This window comes from Danio rerio, chromosome 11 (assembly GCF_049306965.1).
Source record: "Danio rerio strain Tuebingen ecotype United States chromosome 11, GRCz12tu, whole genome shotgun sequence".
Classification (NCBI taxonomy): domain Eukaryota; kingdom Metazoa; phylum Chordata; class Actinopteri; order Cypriniformes; family Danionidae; genus Danio; species Danio rerio.
The window spans coordinates 28,932,501-28,957,820 of NC_133186.1; the positions used below are offsets into that span (position 1 = coordinate 28,932,501).

General features: G+C 33.8%; 1 protein-coding gene across 6 annotated transcripts in view; it reads right to left on the reverse strand.

Moving 5' to 3' along the window:
* iqsec1b (IQ motif and Sec7 domain ArfGEF 1b) overlaps window positions 1-25,320 on the reverse strand; it is a 349,885-nt gene that overhangs the window by 128,430 nt on the left and 196,135 nt on the right. For 2 of the 6 annotated variants that reach the window (XM_073916787.1, XM_009306072.5), the window contains exon 1: window positions 16,514-16,641. The exons of the other annotated variants lie outside the window; for them this stretch is intronic. In XM_073916787.1, the coding sequence (XP_073772888.1) occupies window positions 16,514-16,536 (23 nt within the window). In that variant the 5' untranslated portion in view covers window positions 16,537-16,641. Of the gene's footprint in view, window positions 1-16,513; window positions 16,642-25,320 lie in introns of those variants that run through there. 6 annotated transcript variants of the gene reach the window in all.

Below are 25,320 nucleotides of genomic sequence, written 5' to 3' on the forward strand. Positions count from 1 at the left end.
AGGCAGTCCCATATAAGCCTAACCAATGCTTGCAATCAGAGCCTGAGCCCTACACAAATCGAGTAAGTTAACTTAATTGTTTTTTTTTTTTTTTTTTACAAATTTAAGTAGATCAAAACACAAAACAACTTAGTTTTCCACCCAAAAAACTCAAGAATTGTGTTGATTCAGCTCATTTTAAATAAGTATTTTGAACAAGCAGGAAAAAAAAAATAATTTTTTGTGTGTAGTCATGTGATTACTAGTCATGCTAAATCAATGAAAGCAGTGAACTCTTCTGCTTATAATGCAATAATATGGGGATTTCCTGGGTTTCTTCATTTATTGAGTTTCCACATGAGAGCGCCCTCTGGTCTTAGGAGGAGATTTTACTGCTGAACACACAACCATTTTTCTCTGACAGGATTTGTGTGATAATCCCTGTTTGTGATTTTATTTTTATTAATGGCCAAGCTCTATGAAACCATATTTTCATATTTAGCATACTTAAATAATCTTAGGCCCAATCCCATTTCTACCCCTTAGCCCTTGGGTGTCCCAATTTTCTTTAGCTTGAAGGCATAGGGCTAAGGGGAAGGGCTAGATAGTCCTTGAAACTGAGATTTTTCAGGACCACACTCGAAACCAAGGGGTAAGAAAATTTCCCAGAATACATAAAATTACGAATTTTTACAATAAACAAGCACATGTTATATTACATTTATAACCGCATTTTTACTTTACCGTAATGCTTTAGTAACAACTTATTACATCAGCAAATACTGCAAAACATCACAATCATTTCAGGCACTCAGAATTCTTCACCCCCAGACTCCATCTTGTCTGCGCTCCCCCTGCTAACTCTATTACTTTCCTCTTTTCTCTTCACAATGTTCACATCTTCATGACTGAGTTGTACCGCTTCTCTTTAATTCCCGCCAGTGAATAGGGGTGATGATCCTGTCAGAGATACGTTGGACAATAAAATGCTTGAATCAGCGTTATCTGACTGCGCTTTGATTGGCGGAAACCAATAAGCGCTAAATATGTTGGCTTGGGCTCACAGGATGTCTTAAAGACCCCCGAGAGGCCTCAATCGGGTAGGTGTGCATGTAATTGCAGTTATTGTCGTGGCACGTGGCTCCAGATGGGGTCTGGGCTGGAATGAGGAGCAGGCTGTATTTTTGTGGCCTCAATATCGCTTCTCTGAGAGATGGCTATCACAATGAAGAGCTCTATCTGGGCTCTGGCAGACAGACTAATTTATCTCGATTTATCCTGCTGGGTTTGGTGGAGGTGTCCAGATACCCGGGGCGATGCATCAGGACGCCCTTCTGCCTGCAGGATTGAGCTAAGCCAATATGTGCATGGATGATATTATAAATTGGTAAAGTATTTTTTAAATAAACACTATATATATATATATATATATATATATATACATACACGATATCCTAAATTTTTCTAGCCCCCCTGTATCAGAAAGAACATTTGCTAATAGTAATACTGCTTAAGGGGAGGTAGAAATATTGACCTTAAAATGGTTTTAGAAAATTAAAAACTGCTTTTATTCTACCCAAAATGAAACAAATGAGACTTTCTCTAGAAGAAAAATATTATCTGACATACTGAGAGAATTTCCATCCTCTGTTAAACGTAATTTGTAAAATATTTGAAAAAGAATATAACATTCACAGAAGGGCTAATAATTTTGACTTCAACTGTATATTGTAAATGTAAGGCTCACTAAAAATATATTTTTGAAAAAAAATATATATATTTAATTTCATATGCCAAAATATATCTTAAAATGCTTTTCAGGGTCAATAAAACATATTTTCATTTATACAATAGAATGAATTATTGTAAATAAAATAGCTATACAAAGCTGTGATTTCAGTTCTGTTACAGTGGCAGTCGAGAAGATTGATGTTTTTCTTGTTTTAGACATTTCTTAAAATAATTTGACAAACAAATATATTTTAAATGCTTTCATATGAAGAGTTTAAATGCAATAAAAAAAGTGTCGTCTGAAATTCTAATCTAAAATAAGCATTTTTTATCAGGCTGTTTCTGTAAAAAGTACTCTTAGTGCAAAGAATAGGTTATTTTCATTGACTTTAAAGTAAAATAACTAAACATAAACATGGGAGACTGAGAAAATCACAAAATGTAAAGGAAAATTAAAGAAGTTTTTGCATTTGAACTATTTATTAAAAATATATATTTTCAAAAATATTCAGAAACATTTGCAATAGTCATGTTGTGAAAGCAGGTGTGTGTGTCTTTTCATTTGCACAGGCCCCGCCCTAATTACGCAGACAACGTGCCCTGGGATTGGCTGGAGTGACCCAGGGCGTCTTTTAAAAATGAAAAACTTTGACTTTTGTTTGTTGTTTATCCATCCGTGTTTTCCCCCATCTTGTTATTTTGTTTTTGGTTTGTTTGTTGTTATTGTAAATATTGTTCGCTGTATATACATGGTAGGAAGCAGTAGGGGTTGGATGCCACACTTTTCTTTTTTGTAAATATTTTTCCCTTTTTTATATACAGTCAGGCAGGTAGGAGTAGTTTTTGTATTTTCATTTGTTATTTTAGTATATTTAGCTTCATTTGGGTGTTTAGGTAGGGGATATGCTTTTGTTTATTATTTTTCAGTGGGTCCTCTCCGAGGTATTTGCCAAAAAGTTTTGGGTGTTTTAAAAAAATAATAAAATTGATTTTATTTGTCCAGTGCTCTTTTATGTTACAAACTTGACCCTAGACCAGGTAATGTAAATATATTTTAAATGTATATTTAAGCCAATTATCGGCACCTTTTTTATATTTTGGGACTTTCTAAAACTATATAAACACACATAGGTTTTGTTTATAAATATTCATTTGCATGGATAATAAAACATTATCTAGAACATAAGAAAGGCTTTAAATCTATAAAAAATCATGTACAACATGTCTTGATTGAGAGATTTATTGTCTGTAATCTGTTTGGGACTAAATGGAAAACAAAGACATGTATTTACAACCTTCACCAGGTTTCTGGTGTAGAGAGAAGGAAGTAGAATATCTTTGTCTATTTCTGTTCTAGTATTATCGTGATCACTCCCTTTGAAAGGTCTTCAGAAAGCCCCTTTTCTCCCACTCTCAAAGCCAGAACAATGGCTGCCTGTGGACAGACCCTCAGAGAGAATCCTTCAAACACAAAGAAACTCACACCCAGCTCTCAATGACATCAAATCAAGGCTATTTATAGTTCACTAGGGCCTACAGTGGATTGTAATGACACTGCTTGATGTGTCTCATTTGTTTCAGACATCCATATGGCATTTTTTTTTTGTTTGCCTTTTGGACTGTTTAGAAAAGCATTACGACCACTATTAAAAAAGATCACAGCATTCACAAAAACAATAAACAAACAAACAATGAATGAATGAATGAATTAATACATACATAAATAGATAAATAAATAAATTAATTAATTAATAAAAAAAGGCGTTTAAATTCAAAATGCAGTAAAAATAATATAAATTTGATATTTAAATATAAATATAAAATATTTAGAATTCACAAATAAAACATGTAAGTTTAAAATCAGGTTGTATTAGTTAATGTCAGTTAATGCATTAGTTAACATGTATTAACGATGAACAACATATTTACAAGATAATCTTTGGTAATGTTAACTAAACATATATTAATAATGTGTTAGTTATTGCTTTACTAAGAACTAAATCAACTCAAAAAATTTGCAATTATACATACAAAAAGTATGTAGATTTAAACAATTAAAAGAAATAAAATGTTAAACATGTATATATATAATACAATATTACAATATAATTTTAAGTGGATGACATTAATTAATAGCTTTCATAACTAATATTTCATATCACTTTAACGAAATAAGTAAGAAAAATATATAGATTGCAAATAAAAATAAACCAATGATAGTAATACTGCCTTAAGAAGTCCTTATTTTATTTTGTCAGCATCTGACATTCTCTGAGCCTATCTGCGTATCCCAGATGTTCTTTGTTAAGTAGAACTGCACACCCTTCAGGCTGTTCATAAACCTTCATGCATGCTGATAAAGTGACCGACCGTAGCTCCTGCTCCCTCTAGTGGACTAACACCCAGTCCATCCTCTCATTAGTATTCTACATGCTCATTTGCATCTCCTGCAAATAGCAAAACACATGGACTTACCATGATCCTCTCACGAACATATGAACAGTTCAGCTGCTTCAGACATACAAATTACACTAAAACAAATGCCTCTATATGCAAATGAGGACAGCTGGGCGTACAACATGATCAGATGTGAGTTTAGCATAATAAATAACTGCAAACTAAACCAGTGACTGGATTAAATACACAATATGCAGATAAAACACTGCGCATATTTATTCTGTCACCATCCAAGCTTGTTGGAAACAGGCCGGATCGCTTAAAACACGTTTAACCAAGGTCTAATGGTCTAAGCGTTTAATGACCGCATGAGATTAAGAGCCAATTAATTCAATCACAGAGCAAAGAATTGCCATTTCAGTTTCACTGGCTGGGATGGAGAGCGATTACATTGAAACTCATCAGCTTCACTCATTACGTGGCCCATAATACCAGATCTGAACTAAAAATGGCTTGTTTAATAGATATCTGTGGTGGCCCTAGACACTAATGAAACAAGCACAATCCTCAGCTTCATTATGTTCACGTTTTCAACGACACTTTATTAAAAGATATATGTATTTCTTAAATTAACATCTTGTATAGTCATGGTCAAAATATTCAAATGTTTTGTTAAATTAAATATTTAAAAAAGCATGTCAGCATTTACATAATTAAGAAAAAAATAATAAATACATAATCAATAAATATATGAATAAATGAAGAAAAATCAGGCAATAAAAAAGGAAATGTCTATTTCAAATAAAAACGATTTTAAAAGATTAAATAATTATACAGACTGTGTGCATTTTGTTTATAAAATATATATTCTTTGTCTTATCTATAATTATGATAATTCATATTTAATATAGGCATACATATCCTATTAAATCATTAGAAAAAAATGGTCAAAATTTTTTTTAGAATTAGAAAAAATAATTGCATTTAATAATTTATTTAAAATATAATTATTTTATACTGTATTTTTTTTATTGTCACCCTTGGTAAATGTGAGCAATGAATGCTGTGAAGATTAAGCTGCTTTGTTTATCCTTTATATTGTTCATATATATATATATATATATATATATATATATATATATATATATATATATATATATATATATATATATATATATATATACATATATAAATATATATATATATATATATATATATATATATATATATATATATATATATACACACACACACACAGACATATATATATATATATATATATATATATATATATATATATATATATATATATATATATATATATTTTTTTTTTTTTTTTAATTCACAAAAACCTTCATACTGCTTTGAAATCTAGTCGTTAATAAAAAAAGAAACATGAATAGAAATATTTTTTAAAGATATTTCATTTTGACCAAAATGTGGAAATTGGCAAAAAAAAAAAAAAAAAGACACAAGACACTTTGCCAATTTAAATTGTTTTATTTAAATAAAATAAAACAATTTTGTTTTTTTTTAACAATATATAAAAATATAAATAATACATATTTATTCCATAACCATCTTTGTTCATATTTACTAACGCTGCCAATAATTTTGACCATTGTTTGAATATTCAACCAATTCCATGCATCTTCAACAAAAAAAGGTCAGTAGAGATTTTTCTTTACTGTTAAAAACTTTAGTAATTCTTTGGATACAAATAAATAATATGATTTACAGAATTCTGTGATCCTCAATGCAATGCAAGAGTTACATTCAGGGCTGCGCAACAAATTTCCTTTCCTGATTCGCTCTTTTATACGTAGCTGATATTATGGTGGAGTTTAGTGCAATTTGTCACTTGTCAATCATTCTTCAGTCCTCCATTGGCCGCACTCATACATACTTCCTCTTTTTCTACAAATTCTCTGCACAACATTAAAAGCATAAGACTTTCTCAACTGTAAACAATCTGTGCTCACAGGAAGTTAATTTTAGTCAATCAGCTTCATCTACTTCTGCAAAAATGCTTCACTGGTATGCAAAACACATCATTCAACAGTAGAAGTTCAGTATCAATATCACTTTTAACCAATACAAATACAATTGTTTAATTAAAATAAAAAAAAGACAAAAAAAATAGAAAACCATATTCTTCTTTACAACACCATGACTGTGTACAATAACTATTTTCCTCTATTCCCCAACAAATTATTAATTCAAAGAGACAAAGGCTGAACACGCTTACAGTGCAAGTGGAAACAAACGATACTGTGCTGTTTCGGAGTTGTGATGTGACAGTTTCAACAAGTGCTCTCTTCATATCGAGATGAAACAGCGAAGCAGTGGTGGGTTCAACCTTTGCTTTAAACTGGCTGTTTGTTGTCAGCAAATTAAATAAATTCATATAAAGATGAAAGGTGAATAAATGTCAGCAGAGGCATGCTGGTTTGTGCTGTTAAGCTGTTGACAGCAGTGAAGTTGGGAGAGGTGAAAGTTAGCAATTCAATACAAAAAAGCTCCAAAGCAGACTCTTCAGAACTGTGGTGCTATATTAAAAATCCTAGTGGCTGGGGAAAACTCTACATCTTTTAAAGAAAATGGTGCTGCATTATTGTTCTGGGTGGTTTCTAAGGCAATGTTAGGTGGTTATATATTAAAAGCTATATAATATATGATATTACATAATGTCACATTTCTTTAAATGCAAAAATTATACTAATAAGGGTTGTCAAAAGTAGACTTTGGTACCAATTAAGACTTTTGGGAGCACAGTTTTTGAAATCATTAATTTCACAGTCATTTTTGAAATTTGTGCACATGTTGGCACATTCCATTACACTTTTTATGTAATATTCAAAATTGTGCATAAAAATATGTGATGAAATAAGTGGTGGAAAACATAACTTGTGCTAGCAGGATTTAAAAAAAAAAAATCTACATTTTTGACAACGGTAAAACATACGATAAAATGGGAATGTCTCATTTATCCACCTATAATGAGACTGATGAAATCGCTTCTAAATAACATTAACAGGTATAAACAGCACGCACGTGATCTCTCTCTGTTGTCTGTCTGTCTGCTTATCACTTCTGGTTTGTAGTGGAGGGACTAAATCTAGCACGTTGAAAATTTAGACAAATATTGTGCTGCAAAGAGCAAAACTACTTTGATCTTTAGCTCTGGTCGGATCACACAATTTTATCACGATTTCATAGACCTAGGCAATTTGTGAATGACAAATGGGTTTTGTGACACAAGATTCAATCATTTCTTCTTGTGTAATGTGGCATTGTTCACAACAACTTACAGTAACCATGTCAGCGACGCCTCACGACACCATCACAGAAAGTCTAGCATGTTTAATATTTTCCCCGTTCTTCACGACGGGTTCTGTCATGTGGTGACACTGGGCAGCCTGTCTTGCATATTCTAAAGTACTTGATTAAACTAAATAAATTGAAACTCACTGGCAAGGCTAGATTTTATTTTATTTACCAAACCAGTTTGTGCTTTGGCACTGAAGCATATAGCAGACTGGTTTTGAAGGCCTTTACCTCAGATGTTATTTGATTATTCTAGTTTATCTAATAGATAACTCAAGAAAAATATAAAAAAAAAAATTTTGCTCAACTGTGCAGGTGGATTATTTGTTTTACTTTGTGGAAAATAAGAATTATTTATGATAATAATAATTGTTGTATCACAAACCTCTGTCAACTTTTGCTATTTTTTAATATGTCATTATTTTGTCTATCTGATTTTTCCTCAGTGCTGATGTACTTTCATTTTCACTTGTGGCATGTTCAGGCGAAGAAGTGTTTAAAAAGCAACCCTGGCAGGAAAATATACATTTAGATTCAAAAGAAAATAGCTTAATATTAAAAAGGAAATATACGTTTGATCCTATCAATGTCGTAACTAATGCCCTTAAAAAAATGTAGCCTAGTTGTCAGCAAGCATCAGTGTTTATTGAGATTGAAATAAGATTAAAAAATCAGATAAGAAATATTGTTATAGCAACACTTGTTACTACTTTGGGAAATAATGCTAGTCGTAGAAGTCACGAGATGACAGATCCTGAAGGAACGTGTAGTCTAGCACATTTGTTACCCATGAGAAGTGATGATTTTATCAAGACATAATCTGACATAGTGACTTTTGTAACCGACCATAAAAATTGTGTGATCTAACCAAGGCTTTAGGCCTACCTTAGCATATGACCATGGAATAAATGGTAAAATCAATGGGTTGCTGAGCGATAAAGGATTTTTATTCATCAGAGAAGTGGTAGAAAGACAAAGGCACTTTATTCTGTTTAGTTTTAACATACTGTTTTGTGGATTTCCCATCCGCCAATAACCGTCCTCATCAGTGTCCTTTTCTGTGCACCACATGTGAGTTGCTATGATATCTACAAATGTTTGGGAGAAGTGCATTAACTTCAAACTGTGATTAAAACTGACTGGAACTACCTGTGTGTTTCAACGAAAATAATGCACACCCAATAGCCAATCAGAAACAAGATTTTCAACAGACCATGGAAAAATAATTATCAACTAACTAGAGATCATGAAAAATACAACACTATATGGAAACACCCAATAATTAAATTTAACAGGCTTAATATAAACCGTATTGTATGTGCCTATGTAATTTTGGATCTGGCTATCAGTGTGCTGCTGTCATAGTGTACTAACATAGTAGCATTTCAGGCGCCAAGAAAAAAAAGTGAAGTAAGAATGCAACATGTTCACTTTCTGCCACTGATTGAGTCGGCCATTTGAGACCTAGAACAAAGTGTTCATCTCTCTTACAGCAGACATGGCACTATTGCCAAGTTGTTTCACAGAAGTGCTCAAAACCCTGAGGGACGCAGAGCCTATAGTTTGGAGAGAAAATCCTGTAGGGTATTTTTGAGGGTCATAGCCTGACCCTATCAGCAGAGCCCTGTCACAACCAACAGGCTTTCATCATCTGCCTTTAAGGGATAGACAGGGGAACACGAACCGCTCATTGGTCTCACTTGCTGCTCTTTGAGATAGCAGTCATGGGGATTTTCAGTTCAAGGTGCTGAATTTTCACTTTCTGCACCTACTGTCTGATTCCACCGAAAGAAAACATCACATTTTCACTTTTTAATGCTCCTTACAAGAACTGAATGACTTGAGGGTGAGTAAAGCTGTGGTTTGCCGATTACCACACATATTCGTCACTACTTTCCAGTCTCATTCAACTTATATGTTTGAGACCTCTTTCTACTCAATAGCAACAGTAACAAATAAACAAACACAAATTAAAACAGTCTATGTTAGATTTAGCCACTCATATTTATTAAGTTAAGCCTTTTTTACAATGTGCAGTAAGGTACAGTTCGACATTACTTCCATTTATTTTTTCTCTGCTTGGTTTGCATTTCCGATTTTCACTATGGTTGCACTGCCTCTGTCATGACTTCCTGAAAAACTTTTTAACTTTAAGGTTGACCTACAGTATCCTTTTGCCGGATCTACTCCTCAGCAACCAATCAGAGGAATGTCTTGACCTCCCTTACTGACCACGATGCAGCCAATTCAGGTGTCTTTTTCTTGCGATGGTATAAAAACGGTTTAGTTGTGCGAACCAACAATACAGTGGTGGCTTCTGCTGATCATTCAACTTGTTAGCCAGCCCTCACATATGGGGATTTACACCTACCTAACTTTAAATAGTAACAGTAATAGGAATAGTAAACACTGACAAGTTCAAAAATAGTGCCCCAGTGCGTCCACGTCCTGACGTTTAATAAGAGGTTGTTAACGTAGTGGATTTGGTGTCTTGTGTCGCAAAACCAATGATACTGGTGGTGATGACTAGGCTCACAGGGAATCAGTGGGCACAGAAACCCACAGATTTTTTTAGTCCATCATTACTTATATAAGTGTGTGTAAATATAAATTTATTTTATATACAAATTTCAGTAATAATATTGACTAATATGCAAATGTTTATATGACTTAAAAAACAGTTTAAAAAGTAATATCTCCTGTCTTTTAGTAAACATATTATATGAGAGACTGACTTTGTTCACCAAACATAATTAGCATTGTAAATGTTACATAAAAATTAAAAGGTTTCATTTGTGTTTTTATGTTTTACGTTTTTAGTTACTATACTCTCAAATCATTTCACATAAATTTGCATATTTGTTTTTACGAACTTCTCCAGAACCCATCGTTTAACTTTACCAGAATTAATTAACAATTAAGAGTGTATATACAGTATATCACATTTTGGTAATAGTACAGCTTGTGAAACTCAAAAATGTACCAGGTACTAGGTGTGGAAAGCATTGGAAAAGCCCACCTTTAGGCGGACCACTTGGGATATCCAACGTTTTGAGAAATCAATGTTTTTGCATTGTGTCATTAGCTTTGTCATTAGTCATAAGTATGTTATAAGTTTCCATCCACTTATTTTTAAGGCCATTTTGGACATGGGCATAAAAAAAATCAGTTGATGGAAATGCCAAGATGCGCTTAAACTATGATGGAAACTTTTTTTTCCGAACAAATTCTATTATGACCTTAAAAAAAAGGTCATCTGATTTTGTTATAAGAGATCATGTGATGATAAAAATGTGTGTGAATGGACAAACTAGCAGGCTGAGCACATAACATCTGAAATGTTGTTTTGGTCATTCTAAAAAGCCTCAACCATTTTAGTATTGATGTTAATATATTATTAATTACCTCCAGAATTGTCAAGAGCGTCTGTGCTCTGCGTTTCATGCCTTCAAACGCCACCATGCGCTCATTGCGTGTCGGCATCTTCTTCTGAGATGCAAGTCGTTTATTAAATGAAGAAAAGATTCACGCAGCTCATTCTACCACAGCAAATTCCGTTTTTTTTTTTTACTTTGATATTTGGTGCCATTTTTTTTTTAAGTAATATTCCAGTTTTGCACATAAATTTAATTTGCATTTTTGGATGGAAACATAGCTACTGTCAGACCTTCCATAAAGCAGAATGGACAAATGTCCAGCAAATATTTTATAACGTACAATAAAAATTGTACATTAGTCTGACCACTTGGCATCTCCAACAACCTTTTGAAAAATCAATAATTTGAGGTTGTGCATGTTTTTGCATTGTGCATGTCATTATCAAACGGTCCATAATGTAGAATAGGCATATGTCCAGTGTCTATTCTACAACATAACTATTATTTTGGCACCACTCTGTTGACTTGAATACAGAGTCACAAAGCCAAACATTAATGTTGCATATTTACAGGTATGTTGCAGCATAATGTACATGTAAAAATAAAGCCATTTGGGCATTGTATTTTCCCTAATCTAGCTATATTTATATTATGTTTCATAATCTTCTATTACGTCTGTCACACCAGTTTGCCTATTATGCCAAAATATATTTAAGGTCAAACACAGAGCAATTTTCAGTCGCAAATGTGACTTTAACTCGACAATTGATCTGATGATTGACAGTGCTGAGTCAAAATTCATATTGAATTTTAGTGAATTCAATAAGCAGCAACCTGTCCAAGGTGATAACATGAGGTTGTATACAAAGGCCGGTGCTTCTTCTTTCATGCATTCATATGCCTGTGTCAGCAGTTACTGACTGGTGCTGGAGCACACAGCCATATGTCAGATATCAAATAAAAATAAACTCACTCATGCACAGGAGCTTCAAAGCAATAATACAGCCTCAGTGATTCAGATCATACGGCATAGTAAATGCAGCCGCAAATTGAATTTCCTATAAACAACGAAGATAACTGTAATGAAATTTCAGCTATTGCATTCTGAGTAAACCAATAAGTGGAGATCAGCTACTTACACTTGCTGAACTGATTGCGAGTGAAAATCTGCTAAAGATGTAGTAAAATGTATTCAGATTACCATGTTTTTAAAAAAATGTAGTGGGAATACGACCAATATTTTCTAAACAAAGCACATTAATTAAATTAACTGATCTGTTCAAAAGTGTTTATGAGTCCACTAAAGAGACCACTAAGCAACTAACATCTTGAGACTTGTAGCATCATTAGGGATGTAAAAACATATGAAACCCAAGTTTAATTCATTAGATTAATTAATGAGCTATTAAGAAATTTACTATCATTTTGAAGATTGCACATACACTAACAGCTCCTATCATTTATCTTCACATTTAGTGAACAACATACATTAAACTTTCCATTTTCTATTTGCAGTGCTTTTCTAAGCTTTATCAAGTTTAGATTTCCACAGATTTACTGATAATTAGTACATATTTGAATTAGAATGTTTTTTTTAATCGTGTTATTGTAGCTTAATTCATATAAAATATATAATAAAAAGGGCAATTTTGATGGTCTGTATATTAATCAGACACATTTGTTTTTAGTGTGAATTTTATTTGAACTTAAACAAAAATCAACTTCGTAAGTCATTAATTATAAGCTGTTTACAAAAAACCACAAGCTTCAGATCACATGTTAAAACCATGTTAAATATGTGAGATGTGAAACAATGAATTTCTGTCTTGCCCGTATCTGTACAACAAAAATAGATGTTTAATTTAGCCTATTATGATCTGCTTTGTTCAATTGTGATGATGTTTTGCTGGAACACGGGTGAAGTACATAGCCTCCTATAGCCTACATATACATTAATTTATATAACGAATAAGACAACACCATGTCCTAATAACAGGCGATGCGACAAGATTCAAGCTATACTCAATTTGGCTGTCTGCACCAAAAGCAACGTGACATGACAGAAACATTTAAATACCAGCCAATGCACACCCATCAAAAGGTTTTAATCAAATTAATACATAATAAACCCCTTTAACATTATTAATAAGCATCTGGGTAATTGATGTTGGCACTGAATCTCAGTTCTGACTTTTCAAACCGTCTGCAAGTTATTTTTATTGATAACTTCTGTTAAAAAATAAAAATAAAATAAGGTATATCTGATGCTTTAGTCCAGTGTTTCTAAACCACGTTTGTGGAGGATTACCTGCTCAGCACATTTACCATGTATCCTTAATTAAACACACCTGATTCAGATCATCAGCTCATTAGCAGAGACTGAAAGAACTGAAATGGGTGTGACAGACAAAGGAGACATCCAAAACATGCAGTACTGGTAGTGGTAGTCCTCAAGTAATGTGGTTGAGAACCACTGATTTAGTCTATAATAAATTTGCATATAGCACTGAATTTGAAGATATGTAGATCTGAATCACATCCATTTAGTGAAGACATTTATGAGACCAAATGCAAATATTTTTACAAATAAGATTGATCCTGTTTGATCATAAAAATGTAACCAGGTGCAAACAGTGCCTAATGTGCAACTGCACAATCACATACTCGAATGAAGGATATGTAGTCTTTCTGTAAGAGACCACCTATGACACTTCATCGCAAAACTTGACACACCTGTACTAACAGTTCATGCACATAATTAGGTTAGAAGCACAAATCCCATCAGTGCAGTGAGTGACAGAATAATGGTGTGCTGGATCCTGCCTGTCTAACCTCAGTGCAGGAGTCTGCCTCTCACCGGCTGGCTAATGTGAATGCCTTCCTCTCCTGCTAGGCATGGCACCACGCCACCTCCCATTACTGTCACTGACACCAGCTCTACAAACACATTCAAAATCACATGCGCACACAAAACGCTACACCGTTGCATTAACTCCAACAGCACATTTCTGAAGAGCATAGTTAATATTTGAAGAGTAGAGAATAGCAGACAAGAAAAAGTGTGATTTGTCATGGTCTGCTCTGGAGGAGTAGCATGTAACCAGGGTGACCTTGAAGGAGGGTCACATGACAACGAAAGGCCGTCCCAATTCCCTTTTCTCCCTCCCCCCCGGGATGAGGCTCAGCGGGCGGCGGCAGAAGATGTGCAGGCGGACAGAGCTCAGCAGCAGACGGAGCATGGGTCATTGCCTTGTGCAACATTCCAGCTGAGAACAAGCCTTGTTGACTGTCTTCTTACTCAACTGATAAATTACTGTTTGAAAACAAAACAAACAAACCATAGCACTTATGGTGTAAACTGAGGAACTTGTTTATAATGCATGGTTTTCCAATGCCCCGTATTTACTGCACTCAAATATTAGCTTACCTTACCGACAATAGGGTAATATGGTTTTTTATCCATCTTGTATGCAATTTATCCATTGAATCTATGCATCTTATCCTTCTTTCCATCAATCCATCCATGCATACATTCATGCAGTTTTATTATAGTTTTTTTCCATTCATTCAGTTTAATCATCCACCCATTATCTTTCATTTTCTTATACATCCAGTTAATTAATTCATCAATTAATCCAATATATTTGTCATGTAATCCTTAACCCAACCCATTAAATTCATCCTTAAATCCTTCCATCCATCCATCCATTTTTCTTCATCTATCAATTCATCCATCCATCTATCCCTCAATTCAACCATCCATCTATTCATCCATCTAAGCATGCAATACAGTTATCCTCCATTCCAATACCAATACCATTCATCCAACTGGACATCTTCCCAATTTTAATCTAACATTTCAACCAATTAATCTAATTTTAATCTAATATATTTATCATCCAATCCTTAACCCAACCAACGGAATTCATTCATTTATTCTATTCCATCCATCCATCCATCCATCCATCCATCCATCCATCCATCCATCCATCCATCATTTCATTTATTCAATTTTCTTCATCTATCAAATCATCCATGCATCCATCCATTAATCCATCAATCTATCAAACTTTCCATCCAATCCATTTTCTTCATCTATCAATTCAACCATCCATCATTTCATCCATCCATTCATGCAATACAGTTATTCACAGTTATCAACCATTCAACGTATTAATCAGTTACTTTATCCAAGTAATTAATATACTAATTCATGCATCCACCAACCCATCCATCAATCTATTCCTCCAATTTGACATCTTCCCAATTTTAGTTCATACATTCAAGCCATTAATATATTTATCATGCAATACTTGACTGAACCCACTGAATTTATTCCATCCATCCATATCCAACCACTCAACTTTCCCTTTTCTTCATCTACCACGTAATCCATCTATCCATCGAATCCATTTTCCTTATATATCAATCCATCCATCCATCCATCCATCCATCCATCCATCCATCCATCCATCCATCCACTGCAGTTATTTATTCAACCATTTGTTTGATAATTAGTTATTTTATCCAAGTGTCTAATATGCTAATTTATGCATTCACCAATCCATCCATCAATATAATCCTCCAATTGTACATCTTTCCAATTTTAATTAATAATTTCCACCAATTAATCTATTTATCATGCATTCCTTAACCCAAGACTACATTATTCCATCCCTTCATCTATCCATCCATCCATCCATCTATCCATCCATCCATCCCTTTTTCTTCATCCATCCATCCATCCACCCAACTATCCGTTTTTCTCCATTCATGCATCCGTCTATGCATCCATCCATCCATCCATCCATCCATCCATCCATCCATCCATCCATCCATCCATCCATCCATCCATCCCATTTTCTTTATCTATTAATTCAATCATCCATCCATTCATTTATCCATACATCAATGCAATACAGTAGATTTAGTATATTTAGATGTAATTTAAACATTCCTGTAAACAATTTTAAATAAATAGCTACACCATCTTCAAGCCTAATATATTAAAATGATTTCTTACTTATAAACACTTACATACTCTACCTTAACAAGGTCTACAGTATGAACATTAAACTTTTAAGAATATTTTATGACAAAAGAAAAAAATATACCACCCAAAAAGAGCAGTGAATTTTAAAACCCTGAGAGACCACACTTTCATTCAGCATGGCAAACAGCACTGTTACGTTTAATACGCACTGAAACTGCTGTCTTATACCGTTTCTAAAAATAACCTCAGTGACATCACCAGAGCTACGTAAACACTGTCCACTTTGTTTTCAGTCTGCATGCGCAAGATATCTCAGCGCACAGAGCCAATCTTATCTCTCTGCCCTCGGCTTAGAGAGATCCAGCCTGCGGCAAACTCACAGAACATGCTGAACGCGTCTGCCTCAAACAGCCCATGAGTCTATTAACTCCAATACATGACCCAACAATTCAGCTCCTTGTATGTTGCGATGGCTTTTTACAATGCTATATGAAACTACCACAGCAGTCACATTGTCACATATGAAATGAAACCGGCTAAATAACAAGATCTGTGCGCTGTCATAACCAATCTGCTTCATTTGTTTGACATCACACTGATGTGATCGCACATTACTGAATGCAAATCTGCTGTTTCAAATCAAAACACACGCAAATACTCTCAAAAGATCCTCGGCACAATTATATGCACAAATCAAACATGTACTCACAAGTGGTAGCGATGATAAGCCATGAAGATGCTGTTGTGTGTGTGTGTCTCTTTAGCGCGCCAAACTAAGCTTCAGTCTCACACACACACATCTCTCTCATGCTCAGCTCATTCAAGCTTAGCCTCAGCGGGGCGGCACAGAGTGTGTGATGTAATGTGCATCTCACACTCAAACACACAAGTACGTACATCTCATCAGTGATGCTTTATTCATTGTATGCAAATTTGTAAGCACACATTTTTTATTTTTATGCATTTGTCAATTTTGTTAGACTGATATGTTTTGTTAATATTTTTGTGCAAACTATATGCAAATTAGTGCATATTCAATAGCTTGTTTTCATATGACGTTATTGATGATGCCAAAATTCTGATAGAGGGCAGGAAGTGATTCTTCTACATAGAAATCGCTATCAAAACATCAAAATATTTCGGTTTTATGTTGTTTATAATTGTTTAAATTGGCCAAAATAAGAAATGCCGAACAACTTTTATAGACTTCCAAAAGTTTTTGCTCATAATTGGGGAGAACGTTCAAGAAACTGGCTTAAAAAATGAAAGGAAAGGCGACATGTAGTTAACATTTTTGAAATACATCCATGTGTACAAAATTTTTTTGAACGCAATAATTCGTTTGACAGCAACAATATTATATACAGGCCCAGCTTTATGTATAAATATAATAACGTGTTCAATTAAAATCAGAAACAAACACCAACACACTTATCCAGGAGAATATAAATAACATTGCCATATAAACGCTGCAACTAAGTCTCCATTTTGTTTTGTAATAATCCATGTCTTTACTTCTCTATTTCCACCTTTGAATACTCATTCCAAGGTCCCAGAGACTATGCAGCGCCTTTGAATCGATTCAAAACATATAAAGAAATGATCCCAAGGTATCCATAATCTAGGTCCAGGCCGTATCCCGAGCTGATGCTGTGGTCATGGAGGAATGGAATGCATGAGCCTGATTGTTGAAAGACCTCAGAGACAAACGAGTTCCCGCATTGATCCTGTGGGCCAGCTTGACCTCACACCTGCAGCTTCTCCACAATGGACGTCCAGCTTCTCAAGCCTCCTGCGCCCAGACTGCAGCTCTACACAGGAAGTTTGGCTAGAAGAATGATGGTCATGCCCAACAGAGCCTGGTTTTTCTCAAGTTTTTTTTCCCTTCACTTCGTCAATTGATGAAGTTTTTTTTTTTTTCTTCCTCGCCACTGTCTTGCTCTGACTTGTGAAGCTGAGCTTCGGTAAATTTGCTCTACAGTGTTAGAACTTTCAGCAGTGAAATTTAAACCATGCTGAACTAAACTGATCTGAACTTCAACTTTAAAATCTGGACTTTACCAGAACTATGTTAAGCTGCTTTGACACAATCTATATTGTGAAAAGCGCTGTATTGTATAAATAAACATGAATGAATAAATGGATTCACTGGATTTTTGGCAGAATAAACAATCGTAACGTGAACATCGAGATGCACAGCAGCCGTGAATGTTTGTTGATGTTAAGTTCATCGACAAAGAAATGCAACCCTTGCAACAAAACTAGACGGTTATTATAATTATTACAAAAATAAATAAATAAAAATTAATGTAGACTGTGCATCCATGTATCCTGTGCATTCGATTTATATCTCCTTTGAAATATGGTATAACTTGCAAAAATACGGACTTTCCGCTGTCTCCTATTTACTTCCTGCCATCCAACTGAATTCCGTGAGTCCCCAGAACAACGTGATTAAAACCAACCTATTAAAAATACCTCATTTGCATATGCTAATTACATTTGTAACATTTCAAATACAAAAATTCTAGCAATTCTTAAAGTAATCAATCATCTGCATTAGTATGTAAATAATCATTAGTATTTGAGCTGACTCGATATACCTGTAGTGTCTTGCCTTTGTAATTGGCTCAACTGTGTACTCATCCTTGTTTTTATTTATGTCTGATTCCTCCAATCATGCACCATGGTTTAGTTCAGGGAGCCAGAGACCCAGTTGGCACAGCAGTTGCTATAGTAACAGACTCTGTTTGTGAGGCTGAGCCAATCAGCATGAGCGCAGAGCATCCCTAATGACACAAACGGATTCATTAAGAACTAACAAAGGATTGTGTGAATAGGCAGGCTGAAGACTTCATTATGCTGGGAGAGAGAAATTACCTCTTGATTTAAGAAGGGTTTTAATTACTGGTTTATGTCTTTAATCTAAAAATCATTGACAGTGACTTTAAGGTATGAATTGTTGGTCCACATCTCTATTATAAAATTGCTGTGCCCAATTAGAATATTGTAATTGTTGGGGTATAGCTGTAACATACAATTATTTAGATTATTTAAATTGGAGGTCTACATAGAGTGTTGCTGGTCATGATTTCATGCTATTAAATTTGTCTGTCTCAAATGTAAAATTGCTAGATCCAATTTCTTATCTTTTATTAACAGATATATATTATTATTATCATGCAATCATTAATCCAACCAACGGAATTCATTCATTCATTCCATCCATCCATCCAACCATATCCAGATATATATTTATATATATATTATTAATATAGATTATACACACACACATGCACGCACGCACGCACGCACACACGCACACACACACACACACACACACACACACACACACACACACACACACACACACACACACACACACACACGCACGCACGCACGCACACACACACACACACACACACACACACACACACACACAGTTTAATGTACAATTCATGGACCCAATTCCCAATTTACATTAAATAAATATTTGTAATTTAAGCATCATTTTTAGCAGTTACTGATTTACTGATTAAGATGTTGGTGTAGTTAGTTTGATCCTCTTTTGTTTGTCTGTTCTCTTTTTTGTTTAGCCATCACTCATTAATTTGTTTGTTTGTTTGTTTATTATTTTTCATTTAATTTTACTGCACTTTTGGTGTACATTATTGAATTATACAATAAGAGCAACATTTACAATGTTTATCTTGCTAGCACACATTGTTTGTGTTAAGGTGAAGAATTAATACTTGCCGTTTAATAAACTGAAAAAAAAAAGAAAAAAAAGAAAGAAAAAAATTTGTCTTAGTAGTCTTTAACCAAAATCTAAGCATTTGCTTCCATTGAAGTTGTCGGTTTGACAGCGTGTGCCACACTAAATGAAATCGATATTTTGCAAGTGAAAGACAATCCACTAAATATTACATTTAAAGGGATAGTTCACCCATACTTAAAATTTAATCACTCACCATCTTCCTCAAGTGATTTCAGATCTTTCTTTTTTTTAAAAACAAAAGAGGTATTTTAAATAACAAATATATGGAAGTCAATAGTTACAGGTTTCCAACATTTTTCAAAAATTAGCTTTTGTGTTCAACTAAAGAAAATAACTCAAATAGGTTTGGAACAAATGTAGGGTGAGTAAATTACGAAATGTTCAGTTTTAGGTTAAAAATCCCCTTAAGTTAAAAATATGCCATCATGCTGAAATATAAGTTGGAGGCAACTTCCAGTTTAGACTGACTCTACCATGAAACCACAGAGTAGAATTTAATCTCAAAAAACAAAAAACAAAAAAACAATTATATATATATATATATATATATATATATATATATATATATATATATATATATATATATATATATATATATATATATATATATATATATATATATATATACACACACACACACAAAACAAAAAATGTCAAACATATCTTACAACTCTAATATACAATTCCCAATTTACACATAAATCGAGATTAATCGCTGCCAGTTTTGCATTGTCTGTAAGACATCTCAACAGCAAAACTCTCCTCTCCCACCGGGGCTGCTCCTGCATGTACCTGTCACCTGGAAACAACAACATCGTGGCACATGCACGTTACCGGTTACCATAACAATGCCTGTCAGATAAAGCACAATCCCAACGAGCACCAGGAGATTTAACCGGCTCCCACACACCTTAATACCTCCACAAGCTGACAGAGCACCAGAAACATCTCCACCCCAAAACAAGGTCAGGGCCTTTGTTATGCAGTTGTAAGATCCCCAAGGAACATTGCATTGTGGGATCGGATGCTGTCATGGGTATAGGAAATGGCTACGCAAACATAGTCATTATGAGGCTTTGGTGACTTTTTTGTGCCTGAGTGCATGGAGATGATAGAGGAGCTGGGAAGGAAAGATGGAAGTGCATCCATCAGGGACACCAGCTCTGATGGAGCTGTCAAGAGCTGCAACATACTGATACATCAAGCTGATGCGCATTACATTCACAAGCTAATGTAAAGGTAATCTCAAACATTCAGACGTGGGTTTAGAAAATTATCATTCATAATGCAATGCATGTACTGCATGTCAGAATACAATTTTATGCATGTGTTTTAGCTTGTATGCATGGAAAAGATAAGCACTGGCAGTATCTCAGAGCCTAGTCACTGAAATGGGCCCCGCCAATTTGACTTTGAGCCCCTTGCTCTATATTAAAAATGTTCAGAAATGTCACTTTTCCAAACTTTTCAAGGTTAAAAGCTGTTGGAAGAAAGATAAAGGTCCCATAGTGCAATACAAAATCATAAATAAATAATAAAAACAAAATAAAAAAATTATAAAAACACTAATCACAAAACATGGAAAACTGCTAATTTATGGATTTTTTTAAGTGTATGAAAGCGCATGTACATTAAGGCCAGAAATTTATAGATTAATGTGGATAATGGCAGTAAAATTAATTAAAAAAAATACCGTAAAGGTTCAAGATAAAGGACAGAAATGTTCTTACCAAGGTAAGAAAGGAATTTCCCTGGAAATCCATAACTTAGGGCCACAATTATCATCTCGTAATGCAAAAGTAAATTTTTAACCTTGATGCACACCCAGGGATGTGCAAAACTAAATTCTCAAAATTAATTGGTTCGTTTAATAAATATCCAAAGGCCCAGACCACTCTTAGATCCCGGCTAGTACAGTTTCTAGTATAAATGCCTACATGCATATTAGGGTTACAATTAGAGAGATTTGTGGCAAAAACTCAATACAATGGTCAAAAATGCCTCAAAAATGTAAGGGAATGGGGCAAAAAAAATAAAAAAAAATAAGTAAATGTATTACTACTGTTATGATTAAAGTAGAAAGTGGAAATGAATGAACAGTGATTTATATCTGTACATCTTGAATCCCTAGTCTTTGTGCACATTATAAATTTAACAAATCAACTCAAGCTTGTGAAATTGTAAAGATCTGGCCCAAACACTAAAGCATATTTTTTTGAAAGATTGTTCGTATTTTTAAGGATTCGTTCAAATGTTGTGTGAAAAATTGCTATAATACATTTCCTTACAAAAGTTTGTAGCCAGTAAGTTTTTTTATAACTAATAATTTATAAATCACTTAAAATAACAAAACTCAATTTTAATTTGTAGAATAACAGTAATGTACAGTTTCAGCATAACTACACAACTAGCCAACATCATAAATTAGACAATATACAATACACAAATGACACTACCACTCATCCCAATATCAAATTACACTCAAAAAGTGGCATCTGCTGTTTGTTCAAAAAACTTATTTAAAATAAGTTGAAACAACACAATTCTTGAGTTTTTTTTTTTTTTTTGTGGGGGCAACTTAATTGTTCAATCCACTTAAATTTGTAAACACGGATAAGTTAACTTAATTCCACCATGTTGTGGAACCATGTATTTTTTGCAGCCAAAAAAATAAAAACAAAAAAACATACACAAACATGTTCTGAAGTGAAGCAAAAAAAAAAAATAAAAAAAAATAAAAACACACAAAAGCTCCATCTCCGATTCAACATCCATTTCTGGAAACAACACTCATCCTCTAGCCTGGAGATGATGGATGGAAATTGTCGGAAACGTGTGTGTCGTTTCAAAAACAACTGGCCCCAGTCTCACTCACACAACTATACCTGAATCAGCAGAAGGATCATATGACACTAATAACTGAAGTAATGATGCTGAAAGTAAAAACTACCTGTGAAATAATTACTATTTTATTCATATATATTCACTATTACTATCGTTACCAAGATGGTTAAAGTTAACGTGGTAAAATACAGCATCAACACAATTTACAACTACATAAAGTTGCAGACATTAGTTAGTCAATTCTTTAACTACCACAGTGCATACAAGCAGCTAAACACATACATGTAGACATCCTGAGTAGGGATGTAATCTCATAAAATGTCATATGTTGGATATCAGTATTATCATTGGTTTGTTAAAATGAACTAAACATGTTCAAAAATATATGTTGCACACAATTATTCAACCCCAAGTTTGGTATCTAAAAATGAACAAATGATAAATATCATAAAAAATAAAAAAAATTCAAATAAAGTGTACTTATGTTTGTATTACTTCATGTACATTTTTGTTGTGTGTATGTGTTCAATACATTGTCTGTTAAACCAGGACTTTAAAAGGATACTTGTTTGTGTTGTTTACATTATGCATAAATCTGCTGTAAAGGGTTGTGCGTTTAAAAAAAAAAGATCAATATGCAATTTTTCTTACAGATATTGAAATATGATTTGCGATCTAATTTTGTGAAGTCAAGCTTCGGCTCCTCATTCACAGTAACACTTTAAAAGAAACGAATAACATACTTAAAAAATTTTTTTCTGGCAGCTGGAAAAAAAATAAACTAAAATAACGGCTGTTAAATTACAGACATATACCGTAAAATAACAGCTGTTAATTTACAAAATTTGACCGTAAAAAAATACGGTAAACCAATTACAGAAATGTAATGGAAATTTAAATTTGAGGAAATTTTTGTAATTTAACGTCCGTTATTTTACAGTAAATGTCTTTAATTTAACGTCCATTATTTTACAGTAAATGTCTTTAATTTAACGTCCATTATTTTACAGTAAATGTCTTTAATTTAACGTTCATTATTTTACAGTAAATGTCTTTAATTTAATGTCCATTATTTTACAGTAAATGTCTGTAATTTAATGACCGTTATTTTACAGTATATGTCTGTAGTTTAACTTCCATTGTTTTACAGTAAATGTCTGTAATTTAATGACCATTATTTTAAAGTAAATGTCTGTAATTTAACGTCTATTATTTTACAGTAAATGTCTGTAATTTAATGACCGTTATTTTACAGTAAGTGTCTGTAATTTAACGTCCATAGTTTTACAGTAAATGTCTGTAATTTAATGACTGTTATTTTACGGTAAATGTCTGTAATTTAACATCCATTGTTTTACAGTAAATGTCTGTATTTTAACGTACAGTATTTTACAGTAAATGTCTAATTTAACGGCCGTTATTTTATGGTAAATGTCTGTAATTTCATGTGCATTATTTTACAGTAAATGTTCGGAACTTGATGACCGTTATTTTATAGTAAATGTATGTAATTTAATGGTTGTTATTTTACAGTAAATCTCTGTAATTTAATGACTGTTATTTTATGGTAAATGTCTGTAATTTAACGACTGTTATTTTACGGTGAATGTCTGCAATTTGATGGCCGTTATTTTCCTTTTTTTTTTCCGGCACCCCAGCTTTTTTTACAGTGTATATTTCTTACAGTAACTCTCTGTATAAACATGCACTTACATTGCAGCCTTCATCTTGAGTTATTAAAATCACAGTGATCAATAGCGGTTTAATTGAATTTTATTAAAAATGAAAATTTGAGTAGGAAATATTCAACCTTTAAAACATTTACTGTGGTTTACCTCATGACAACACTAGTCTTGAGGTGAAGTAAACAAGCATCAAAACATCAGACTCCCATTCCTAGAAACAGCTCTTATTCACTACCCAGGAGAGGATAGCTCGAAATTGTCGAAAACCTAGTGTGTGTGTGTTGTTTCAGAAAAAGACTGCCTCCAGTTGTATTCACTCAACTATACTTGTGATCAGAAATTAGCCTTGGCTGAGAGAACCGTGCTAAGACTCTCTTTCGGCAATGTTCTGCCTCTGCTCTGTGAGACGGGCTAATCTCTGCTAGCCCTGAGCCGCTCGCTAACAATACGGCACCGAGGGAGAAAAGATTACTTACAACTGAACATCTATTACAGAGAAATGATTTATTGATTTGCTGAGGGGTGGAAAGCCAGAGGGAGGAGTGGGGTTTGATACATGGGAGAGATCTGCAGAGCAGGCAGGGGCGGTCGGGAGACTGAGGTAGACCTGATATTCATGAGGTGAACGTCAAGCGGAAATTGTCGCAGCAAAGAGTGTCAGAAATGGCAGTTAATTGAAAATGTGCTTAAAATTCCACTTCATAAGATTTACGTTAATGTGAATTGAGGTACAGCAAATGCAAAAGCGAGAGAAGTTAAGAATAAATAGAAATTCAAGGAATAGACAGAGACACATAGATAGATGGATAGATAGATACATGTGTTCATACAACAGTTTGATGGCAAAATCTATATATAATCTATATAAATATATATAATCTATATATAATCTAAATATACACATATATATATATATATATCAAAAACGCGACACAGTGGCGCAGGAGGTAGTGCTGTCGCCTCACAGCAAGAAGGTCGCTGGTTCGAGCCTCGGCTGGGTCAGTTTGAGTTTCTGTGTGGAGTTTGCATGCTCTCCTTGTGTTTGTGTGGGTTTCCTCTGGGTGCTCCGGTTTCCCTCACAGTCCAAAGACATGTGGTACAGGTGAATTGGGTAGGCTAAATTGTCTGTAGTGTATGAGTGTGAATGAGTGTGTATGGACGTTTCCCAGAGATGGGTTGTAGCTGGAATGGCATCCGCTGCATAAAACA